Source organism: Bombina bombina, chromosome 4 (genome assembly GCF_027579735.1).
Source record: "Bombina bombina isolate aBomBom1 chromosome 4, aBomBom1.pri, whole genome shotgun sequence".
NCBI lineage: Eukaryota > Metazoa > Chordata > Amphibia > Anura > Bombinatoridae > Bombina > Bombina bombina.
In genome coordinates, this window is record NC_069502.1 from 1,227,997,256 (window position 1) to 1,228,009,302 (window position 12,047).

The following is a 12,047-nucleotide window of genomic DNA, read 5'->3' on the forward strand; positions in this document are numbered from 1 at the left end:
TAATGAGTGAGCAAGTGATCGGTCAGCACTGAGGAACATAATGAGTGAGCGAGCAGCACTGAGGGATATAATGAGTGAGCGAGAGAGCAGCACTGAGGGTCATAATGAGCAAGCAGCACTGAGGGACATAATGAGCAAGTGAGCAGCACTGAGGGACATAATGAGCGAGCGAGCAGCACTGAGGGACATAATGAGTGAGCGAGCAGCACTGAGGGACATAATGAGTGAGCGAGCAGCACTGAGGGACATAATGAGTGAGCGAGCAGCACTGAGGGACATAATGAGTGAGCGAGCAGCACTGAGGGACATAATGAGTGAGCGAGCAGCACTGAGGGACATAATGAGTGAGCGAGCAGCACTGAGGGACATAATGAGTGAGCGAGCAGCACTGAGAGACATAATGAGTGAGCGAGCAGCACTGAGAAACATAATGAGTGAGCGAGCAGCACTGAGAAACATAATGAGTGAGCGAGCAGCACTGAGGGACATAATGAGTGAGCGAGCAGCACTGAGAAACATAATGAGTGAGCAAGCAGCACTGAGGGACAAAATGAGTAAGCGAGCGGGCAGCACTGAGGGACATGAGTGAGCAGGCGAGCATCATTGAGGGACATAATGAGTGAGCGAGCAGCACTGAGGAACATAATGAGTGAGAAAGCAGTACTGAGGGATATAATGAATGAGCAGCACTGAGGAACATAATGAGTGAGAAAGCAGTACTGAGGGATATAATGAATGAGCAGCACTGAGGGACATAATGAGTGAACGAGCAGCACTGAAGGACAAAATGAGTGAGCGAGCAGCACTGAGGGACATAATGAGTGAGCGAGCAGCACTGAGGGACATAATGAGTGAGCAAGCAGCACTGAGGGACATAATGAGTGAGCGAGCAGCACTGAGGGACATAATGAGTGAGCGAGCAGCACTGAGGGACATAATGAGTGAGCGAGCAGCACTGAGGGACATAATGAGTGAGCGAGCAGCACTGAGGGACATAATGAGTGAGCGAGCAGCACTGAGAAACATAATGAGTGAGCAAGCAGCACTGAGGGACAAAATGAGTAAGCGAGCGGGCAGCACTGAGGGACATGAGTGAGCAGGCGAGCATCATTGAAGGACATAATGAGTGAGTGAGCGAGCAGCACTGAGGAACATAATGAGTGAGAAAGCAGTACTGAGGGATATAATGAATGAGCAGCACTGAGGGACATAATGAGTGAACGAGCAGCACTGAAGGACAAAATGAGTGAGCGAGCGGGCAGCACTGAGGGACATGAGTGAGCAAGCGAGCAAGTAGCACTGATCTGAGCAGCAATGAGGAACACTTTGCTTCTCTATAAACTAACTATCCGCAGGTTGCCTTAGTCCCTGTGAGGTACAAACATGTTGCTGTGCCACCCCCTCAGCTATGGTTCCTGCAGACCTTGGCACATGGACCTTATTGCTGGGCTTCATCTAGACTTAACATCTGCCCACTGCAATCATTTTGCTACAGCAGAAAAACCTACAAGACTCATATGAGTGAGCAGTATACACATGAGCATTAGTTTTCTTGTGTGTCCAATCACTTCATTCCATCTATCCTCTCCCTATTCCTTTCTTCCCTATCGCCATTTAGCTTCACACTTGAGACATCTCTTCTTACCTTGGCTGTAGTAAGTCAGCAGGTTCTGCTCTTGGAGATCGAGGAATAGCTGGATCCGATCCAAGGACACTTTTGCCTCTAAAACCCCATTCAGCACCCATGGGAAATTGTTGAGAGGTAGAATTAACATCCCGACTAAAGCCAAGGCTGTAAACACCTAGAGAAAGGAGAAATAATGTGTGGGACAGGAATACCACAGTAATACTAGAAATTGTGCTACAGCATGAGAAACCGTGTGAGGTGCAGCGAGGTCAGGAACAGACTGAGGTGCTACCAGGCAAGTCAGACGAATAAGAACGTCAGCAGAGTCCGTGCACTCACCTTTGCAGCTGTGAGCTGGTGTCCCAGCAGGACGTAGGTGATAAAAGTGATAATAGAGACAAGGACGGGCAGCGCTGCCCACAAATACACGCAGAGAGCATCTAACAACTTGATTGCACGGAGACTGCGCAGTTCCTTCTCCCTCAGAGCGCTCACAGAATGCGAAAAGTGCTCTTCCCACGTGTAAAACTTTACAACTCTCATACCAGAGAGGAGCTCTGTCATCAGCTGGGAGAAAGAAAACAAAGACATTATCACAAAAAACACAATGACAACACCACAATTTACACAAAGAGAAACTGTCAGACACAAATATGACACAAGCCAAGAAAGAGAACAGAAGTCAGAGTATGGAGCAAACAGAAAGGAGACGTATCAGAGTGTGAGAAGGGAGATCACACAAGGAAGACTCGCACACAGGCTGTCTCACATTCATACCCACTGGGAGAGATAATGTTCCCTCTACTGAAAAGGCTTTGCACCACCACTTCCTCTTCTTGTATTTACCTTAACTCGGGCATCTTTATGCTTTAGCATCTCTTTGTTGTTCTTCATGATACCGCTAGCGATCACCTTGTTAAGTGGCACCAATAGAAGTGCCAGGCCCAGCCCTCCCAGGAAGGCGGCTCCAACTTGCAGGTATAGGAGATATAGAGTGACTGAGAACTGAAGTGGGAGGCCCCAAAGTTCATGGAAGCTGCGGCAAAAATTGGAGATCCGATCTGCATCTGTACTCATGAAGTTCACCACCTCCCCTGGGGAGAATCCGGCCAGGCCTGTTCCTTCCCCACGCAGTGCCTTGCGATACACACTAGAAAGCACAGAAGCTCGTACAGCTAGCATTAATTTATTCAGCTCTTGCGTGAACTGATTCTGAAGCAGGGCGCCAAAAAACCCACTGGCAAAAAGGGCTATGGTATAAAGAACTCCCCAGCTTAGAGGCTCCCCAGCAGTTTCCATGAAATTTACAAGCAAGTTGAGAAGCAGAGGACCCAAAAACCCCAGCAAGTTTGCGAATAACTTTAGTAGCCCTAGAGAGTAGTAACGAACCCCAAAACAGGCATGCAGAGTGGGGAGAAGGCGTAATACTCCTTGTGCTCCTGAGCTGCTCTTGGACAGAAATTGTTTGCGTATTCTATTAGTTTGAAGACGCGCAGGAAGTAGGTAGACATCTTGAGGGCGATTTAGTTTTCCACAAGCCCCACTCTGCATAAGAGGACTCATCCATAGATAGAAGAACCTAGATAACCAACTCTCACCATCCTCAGCTGGTTCCTGCCGACTGGGAGTTTCAAGAGTAAAGAGCAGAGGGGACAGGTCATCATCAGCATTGATGGAACCTGAAGCAAAAGCTCTTGAGTTTGAGAAGGGGAAAATAAAAGCCAAAAAATAAACAATAAGGCAAAAAAGACGTAAACAAGACACTGTGAAACGGGTGAGGAGTATGGGATGAAGTGGGGCAGATAAAGCTCCTTCATTATACAACCACACAACAGTGATCACCAGAGGGGGAATGAGCAGAAGAATGGGCAGCGCAAGGCTTATGGGTCCTCTAGTGCTGCTGTACTGGGAATGTCTTAGCATAAACAGCGCCAAGAAGTGAGTCAACAGCGATAAACAAGACACGCCCCCTGACAACACTCCTAGGGTGGAGGGAAGTTCCTGAGGGAAAACAGCTCCCAAGACAAGATCAAGTAAAGCAAAAGCAGCAAGGATGAGTGCAATGACCACCCGACAAATCCAAGCCGAGCTGGGTTGTCTGGGAACACAGCGCCTGCAAATAGAAAACGTAACAATCAGACATTCTGCTTATTCTTATCTATTACTGAGCCGTTGTCTCTCACAGTCATTACAAACTATTAGTACTTGTTATTTGTTAAATACATTTCACCCCACCTCATTATTTAGAAGATCGCGCTAATGCAAAATGAAAAAGGGTAAAAGTATCACATTAGATTTAAAGCGATATGAAACCCACAGTTTGTTCTGTTATGATTCGGATTCAGTTGGAGCAGCAATTGTAAGCAACGTTCTAATTTACTCCTATTATCAAATTTTCTTTGTTCTCTTGGTATCTTCATTTAATTTTTAAAACAGGAATGTAAGCTTAGGAGCCAGCACATTTTTTGAAAACCAAAAATGGTCTGGCTCCTAAGCTTACATTCCTGCTTTTCAAATAAGGATAGCAAGAGAACGAAGAATTGATAATAGAAGTAAATTATAAAATTGCTGCTCCAACTGAATCATGAAGATTCATATCCTTTTAAAAGTCAAAATTAATTTACATTAAAGGGACTAAAGAAAATTCTTACAGCAAGCACCACTGACTGACTGAGCACAAGACTAACACAGACTCAGCTTGCTTAAAGGTCTGATGAGAATCCAAACTGTATTATTACAAACCCTTTTTTAGGCTCAATAAAAATTAATCTGGGCTATGTGCCGGTGTTTTAAAATTTCCCAGGACCCAGAAGAATGCAGTAAAACGTCACTTCCGGTGACAGCGTTCAGCTGTGTGACCGCAAACCCTCAGAGCGCATGCGCTTCATCGAGTCACTGCATCAACCATATATACGATGGGCACTGTAATTCCCCCATCTTCACTATCTTTTTTGCCTCTGTCTGGGGGGTTCAAGGGGGGCATTGTCCCCCTTATAAACCTCATTCCCCAAAGTTCACTTGGGGTGGATGCCAGAGAATCGGCGGGATGCCCCCTCTTGAACCCCCCCAGGTAAAGGCAAAAAAATAGTGAAGATGGGGGAATTACAGTACCTATCGTGTATATATATGTGTGGTTAGAGATTAGGTTCAGTGGTGTAGCGCATGCGCAGATTTGAAGGACTGAAGGAATTTGCAGTCACACAGCTGAGTGACGCGGTCTAGCAGTCTTATGAAATCTTGGAAAATTTTAGAATACGGGCGTCACAAAAAAAATTCTATAGTTAAAATAACAAAGAGTAAGAGTAATTGATACAAATGACAAATTGCTAAAGAGTGACAGAGGTTGCACTATAGCTACAGAAATAAATAACAAAACACATCAAGCAAATGAATTACAAAACATAACCTATGCACTGTATCCACGCATGATCACTTTTCTAGACAATTCATAAGCTGGTAAACCCTGTCTTGTATTAGGAGCACTTAGTGTAATAAACACGCTCCTGATTGCTCCATAAAAAGCTTTTTGGTCTAGTAAGCTGCTACATCGGACACAGCGAAAGTGCATAGAAAACCGCCACGGAGGTTGGGTGGAAATTCCAAGAAATCACATATTTATGGTTTTGTAGTTCTCAAAACTGTGAATTTGTGTCTGCAGAACACGCGCCTCCTTCACAGCAAAATGTTATTAAATGAACATAGAGATAAGAAATAGGCCTTAATGGACATAAAAACAACATTTTTCTTTCATGATTCAGAATGAACATACAATTTTAAATAACTTTTTGATTTATTTCTGTTATTCTAGATAAGCCTATTCTGTACCACCCTCTCTCACACAAAGTTTACCTGGGAGCCCCGGCATGGCACGCACTGATCACAGCAATAACCAGGTGTGGTATACAGCTCAGGATCAGCTGATTGAAGCAGGGACCGACTTGTCCTCTGACCCAAACCGGCAAGGGGTCTGATGGGAACGTACCACACAGCCGTGACACTACAACATCCATCCTGGTCCTGGAGATGAGTATAACAAGACAAGTGAGTGTACGTGGGTCTGTATGAAGAAGATGCATTTTATTAGCAGTGTGAGTCAGTCTATGAGATACATAATAGCCAGAGTCACATTCCACAGTTTTCACCACTGTCTAGCTGTCTGTCACAGGCTGCATATTCCTCACTGACCACTGCCTGTCTATCACTCAGCCTGTCCCTCACTGACCACTGCCTGTCTACCACTCAGCCTGTCCCTCACTGACCACTGCCTGTCTATCACTCAGCCTGTCACTCACTGACCACTGCCTATCTATCACTCAGCCTGTCACTCACTGACCACTGCCTGTCTACCACTCAGCCTGTCCCTCACTGACCACTGTCTGTCTATCACTCAGCCTGTCACTCACTGACCACTGCCTATCTATCACTCAGCCTGTCACTTACTGACCATTGCCTGTCTATCACTCAGCCTAGCCTGTCACTCACTGACCACTGCCTGTCTACCACTCAGCCTGTCCTTCACTGACCACTGCCTGTCTACCACTCAGCCTGTCACTCACTGACCACTGCCTGTCTATCACTCAGCCTGTCCCTCACTGACCACTGCCTGTCTACCACTCAGCCTGTCACTCACTGACCACTGCCTGTCTATCACTCAGCCTGTCCCTCACTGATCACTGCCTGTCTATCACTCAGCCTGTCACTCACTGACCACTGCCTGTCTACCACTCAGCCTGTCCCTAACTGACCACTGCCTGTCTATCACTCAGCCTGTCACTCACTGACCACTGCCTGTCTACCACTCAGCCTGTCCCTCACTGACCACTGCCTGTCTATAACTCAGCCTGTCACTCACTGACCACTGCCTGTCTACCACTCAGCCTGTCACTCACTGACCACTGCCTGTTTATCACTCAGCCTAGCCTGTCACTCACTGACCACTGACTGTCTATCACTCAGCCTTTCCCTCAATGACTACTGCCTGTCTTTCATTTAGCCTGTCACTCACTCAGCCTGCCACTCACTGGTTATCACTCAGTCTGTCCCTCACTGTCATTCATTAGTTTTTAATCAGCCTGTCACTCACTGGTTATCACTCAGCCTGTCACTCACTAGTTATTACTAAGCCTGTCACTCACTAGTTATCACTCAGCCTGCCTGTCCCTCAAGTCATTCATTAGTTTTTACTCAGCCTGTCACTCACTGTCACTCACTGGTTATCACTCAGCCTGTCCCTCACTGTCATTCATTAGTTTTTAATCAGCCTGTCACTCACTGGTTATCACTCAGCCTGTCACTCACTAGTTATTACTAAGCCTGTCACTCACTAGTTATCACTCAGCCTGCCTGTCCCTCAAGTCATTCATTAGTTTTTACTCAGCCTGTCACTCACTAGTTATCACTCAGCCTGCCTGTCCCTCAAGTCATTCATTAGTTTTTACTCAGCCTGTCACTCACTAGTTATCACTCAGCCTGCCTGACCCTCACAGTCATTCATTAGTTTTTACTCAGCCTGTCACTCACTGGTTATCACTCAGCCTGTCCCTCACTGTAACTCACTAGTTATCACTAAGCCTGTCACTCACTAGTTATCACTAAGTCTGTCACTCACTAGTTAACACTAAGTCTGTCACTCACTAGTTATCACTGAGCCCCTGCCTGTCCCTCACAGTCATTCATTAGTTTTTACTCAGCCTGTCACTCACTAGTTATCAATAAGTCTGTCCCTTACTGTAACTCACTAGTTATCATTTAGCCTGTCCCTTACTGTAACTCAGTTATCAATCAGCCTGTCCCTTACTGTCACTCACTAGTTATCAATCAGCGTGTCCCTTACTGTCACTCACTAGTTATCAATCAGCCTGTCCCTTAATCTCACTCACTAGTTATCAATCAGCCTGTCCCTTACTGTCACTCACTAGTTATCAATCAGCCTATCCCTTAATGTCACTCACTAGTTATCAATCAGCCTGTCCCTTACTGTCACTTACCAGTTATCAATCAGCATGTCCCTTACTGTCACTCACTAGTTATCAATCAGCCTGTCCCTTACTGTCACTCACTAGTTATCAATCAGCCTGCACCTTACTGTCACTCACTGGTTATCAATCAGCCTGTCCCTTACTGTCACTCACTATTTATCAATCAGCCTGTCCCTTACTGTCACTCACTATTTATCAATCAGCCTGTCCCTTACTGTCACTCACTATTTATCAATCAGCCTGTCCCTTACTGTCACTCACTAGTTATCAATCAGCCTGTCCTTTAATGTCACTCACTAGTTATCAATCAGCCTGCACCTTACTGTCACTCACTGGTTATCAATCAGCCTGTCCCTTACTGTCACTCACTATTTATCAATCAGCCTGTCCCTTACTGTCACTCACTATTTATCAATCAGCCTGTCCCTTACAGTCACTCACTAGTTATCAATCAGCCTGTCCCTTACTGTCACTCACTAGTTATCAATCAGCCTGTCCCTTACAGTCACTCACTAGTTATCAATCAGCCTGCACCTTACTGTCACTCACTAGTTATCAATCAGCCTGCACCTTACTGTCACTCACTAGTTATCAATCAGCATGTCCCTTACTGTCACTCACTAGTTATCAATCAGCCTGTCCCTTACTGTCACTCACTAGTTATCAATCAGCCTGTCCTTTAATGTCACTCACTAGTTATCAATCAGCCTGCACCTTACTGTCACTCACTGGTTATCAATCAGCCTGTCCCTTACTGTCACTCACTATTTATCAATCAGCCTGTCCCTTACTGTCACTCACTATTTATCAATCAGCCTGTCCCTTACTGTCACTCACTAGTTATCAATCAGCCTGTCCCTTACTGTCACTCACTAGTTATCAATCAGCCTGTCCCTTACAGTCACTCACTAGTTATCAATCAGCCTGTCCCTTACTGTCACTCACTATTTATCAATCAGCCTGTCCCTTACTGTCACTCATTAGTTATCAATCAGCCTGTCCCTTACAGTCACTCACTAGTTATCAATCAGCCTGTCCCTTACTGTCACTCACTATTTATCAATCAGCCTGTCCCTTACTGTCACTCACTAGTTATCAATCAGCCTGTCCCTTACTGTCACTCACTATTTATCAATCAGCCTGTCCCTTACTGTCACTCACTAGTTATCAATCAGCCTGTCCCTTACAGTCACTCACTAGTTATCAATCAGCCTGTCCCTTACTGTCACTCACTAGTTATCAATCAGCCTGCACCTTACTGTCACTCACTAGTTATCAATCAGCCTGCACCTTACTGTCACTCACTAGTTATCAATCAGCCTGCACCTTACTGTCACTCACTAGTTATCAATCAGCCTGCACCTTACTGTCACTCACTAGTTATCAATCAGCCTGCACCTTACAGTCACTCACTAGTTATCAATCAGCCTGTCCCTTACTGTCACTCACTAGTTATCAATCAGCCTGCACCTTACTGTCACTCACTAGTTATCAATCAGCCTGCACCTTACTGTCACTCACTAGTTATCAATCAGCCTGCACCTTACTGTCACTCACTAGTTATCAATCAGCCTGTCCCTTACTGTCACTCACTAGTTATCAATCAGCCTGTCCCTTACTGTCACTCACAAGTTATCAATCAGCCTGCACCTTACTGTCACTCACTAGTTATCAATCAGCCTGCATCTTACTGTCACTCACTAGTTATCAATCAGCCTGTCCCTTACAGTCACTCACTAGTTATCAATCAGCCTGTCCCTTACAGTCACTCACTAGTTATCAATCAGCCTGTCCCTTACAGTCACTCACTAGTTATCAATCAGCCTGCATCTTACTGTCACTCACTAGTTATCAATCAGCCTGTCCCTTACAGTCACTCACTAGTTATCAATCAGCCTGCATCTTACTGTCACTCACTAGTTATCAATCAGCCTGTCCCTTACAGTCACTCACTAGTTATCAATCAGCCTGTCCCTTACTGTCACTCACTAGTTATCAATCAGCCTGTCCCTTACTGTCACTCACTAGTTATCAATCAGCCTGTCCCTTACAGTCACTCACTAGTTATCAATCAGCCTGTCCCTTACTGTCACTCACTAGTTATCAATCAGCCTGTCCCTTACTGTCACTCACTAGTTATCAATCAGCCTGTCCCTTACAGTCACTCACTAGTTATCAATCAGCCTGTCCCTTACTGTCACTCACTAGTTATCAATCAGCCTGTCCTTTACTGTCACTCACTAGTTATCAATCAGCCTGCACCTTACTGTCACTCACTAGTTATCAATCAGCCTGCACCTTACTGTCACTCACTAGTTATCAATCAGCCTGCACCTTACTGTCACTCACTAGTTATCAATCAGCCTGCACCTTACTGTCACTCACTAGTTATCAATCAGCATGTCCCTTACTGTCACTCACTATTTATCAATCAGCCTGTCCCTTACTGTCACTCACTAGTTATCAATCAGCCTGTCCCTTACTGTCACTCACTATTTATCAATCAGCCTGTCCCTTACTGTCACTCACTATTTATCAATCAGCCTGTCCCTTACTGTCACTCACTATTTATCAATCAGCCTGTCCCTTACTGTCACTCACTATTTATCAATCAGCCTGTCCCTTACTGTCACTCACTATTTATCAATCAGCCTGTCCCTTACTGTCACTCACTATTTATCAATCAGCCTGTCCCTTACTGTCACTCACTATTTATCAATCAGCCTGTCCCTTACTGTCACTCACTATTTATCAATCAGCCTGCACCTTACTGTCACTCACTAGTTATCAATCAGCCTGCACCTTACTGTCACTCACTAGTTATCAATCAGCATGTCCCTTACTGTCACTCACTATTTATCAATCAGCCTGCACCTTACTGTCACTCACTGGTTATCAATCAGCATGTCCCTTACTGTCACTCACTATTTATCAATCAGCCTGCACCTTACTGTCACTCACTATTTATCAATCAGCCTGTCCCTTACTGTCACTCACTATTTATCAATCAGCCTGTCCCTTACTGTCACTCACTAGTTATCAATCAGCCTGTCCCTTACAGTCACTCACTAGTTATCAATCAGCCTGTCCCTTACTGTCACTCACTAGTTATCAATCAGCCTGCACCTTACTGTCACTCACTAGTTATCAATCAGCCTGCACCTTACTGTCACTCACTAGTTATCAATCAGCCTGTCCCTTACTGTCACTCACTATTTATCAATCAGCCTGTCCCTTACTGTCACTCACTAGTTATCAATCAGCCTGTCCCTTACAGTCACTCACTAGTTATCAATCAGCCTGTCCCTTACTGTCACTCACTAGTTATCAATCAGCCTGTCCCTTACAGTCACTCACTAGTTATCAATCAGCCTGCACCTTACTGTCACTCACTAGTTATCAATCAGCCTGCACCTTACTGTCACTCACTAGTTATCAATCAGCCTGTCCCTTACTGTCACTCACTAGTTATCAATCAGCCTGCACCTTACTGTCACTCACTAGTTATCAATCAGCATGTCCCTTACTGTCACTCACTATTTATCAATCAGCCTGTCCCTTACTGTCACTCACTGGTTATCGCCTGCCATTCACAGCTGGTCACAGTCAATTACAAACACTGCGTATAACTGGGTATATAACGACTCACTTTGAATCACTCTTTGCCTAATATTGAAGCTGTAAATCACTCGGTTACAAGCGCCTGTCACTGCCCTCGCACACCACGTGTTGATATCTGCTGCTGAACTCACCGCGCATTACCTGTGATATTTCATTTCTCATTACATTTTACTCAGCAGTGAAACGGAACTAAGGTTTACTTCAGTTGTGCCGGGAGGACCACAAAAGATCCCGGACAACAACTTCCGGTTTTGATTGACGTCACAGATAGATGAATCCTTGAGAAGGGTCTGGCTGCAGACTGGAGCTCCACTCTAGACAGGAAACATGTGATCTCCGCTCAAAGCTTTTTTTTTTTTTTTTAACTTTAATATAACAAACAACTTTATAGACAATCATTCTGAAAACGAAACATTTTGCAGCATTCTTGTTCTTCTTAATGTACACTCACAGTGGTTACCTTATAAATGACAATCAGCATAAACCACTGTGAGTGCACTTTAAGAAGAACAAGAATGCTGCAAAATGTTTCGTTTTCAGAATGATTGTCTTTAAGTTGTTTGTTATATTAAAGTTGAATGTAGGTCAAGGTCACATATTTCCTGTCTAGAGTGGAGCGTTACATTTTAAAACATCACGTGACTGCAGTCAGCGATCACATGGTGCAGAGAGTTGCGGGAGATTCAGTGTAATAAGGAGCTGTGTGTGTATCTGGTATAGACAGAAGGGTTAGGGAGCTGTGTGTGTATCTGGTATAGACAGAAGTGTTAGGGAGCTGTGTGTGTGTATCTGGTATAGACAGAAGTGTTAGGGAGCTGTGT

The 12,047-nt window shown here is 44.9% G+C and overlaps 1 protein-coding gene and 1 long non-coding RNA gene across 5 annotated transcripts in view; one reads left to right on the top strand and one right to left on the bottom strand.

Annotated features, from left to right (window-relative positions):
* Nucleotides 1-11,431, bottom strand: part of ABCC10 (ATP binding cassette subfamily C member 10) — a 628,132-nt gene extending 616,701 nt beyond the window's left edge. Inside the window, exons 1-5 of one of the 3 annotated variants that reach the window (XM_053712768.1) lie at nucleotides 11,358-11,431; nucleotides 5,477-5,644; nucleotides 2,474-3,740; nucleotides 1,967-2,194; nucleotides 1,646-1,802 (exon numbers count right to left, since the gene is read on the bottom strand). In XM_053712768.1, coding sequence (XP_053568743.1) covers nucleotides 1,646-1,802; nucleotides 1,967-2,194; nucleotides 2,474-3,740; nucleotides 5,477-5,637 — 1,813 coding nt within the window. In that variant the 5' untranslated portion in view covers nucleotides 5,638-5,644; nucleotides 11,358-11,431. Of the gene's footprint in view, nucleotides 1-1,645; nucleotides 1,803-1,966; nucleotides 2,195-2,473; nucleotides 3,741-5,476; nucleotides 7,449-11,254 lie in introns of those variants that run through there. The other 2 variants (XM_053712767.1, XM_053712766.1) reach the window with 2 other exon arrangements.
* LOC128658231 (uncharacterized) overlaps nucleotides 1-12,047 on the top strand; it is a 75,617-nt gene that overhangs the window by 47,705 nt on the left and 15,865 nt on the right. For both annotated transcript variants that reach the window (XR_008402139.1, XR_008402138.1), the window contains exon 2: nucleotides 5,436-5,668. This is a non-coding gene — a long non-coding RNA (uncharacterized LOC128658231). The remainder of the gene's footprint in view (nucleotides 1-5,435; nucleotides 5,669-12,047) is intronic.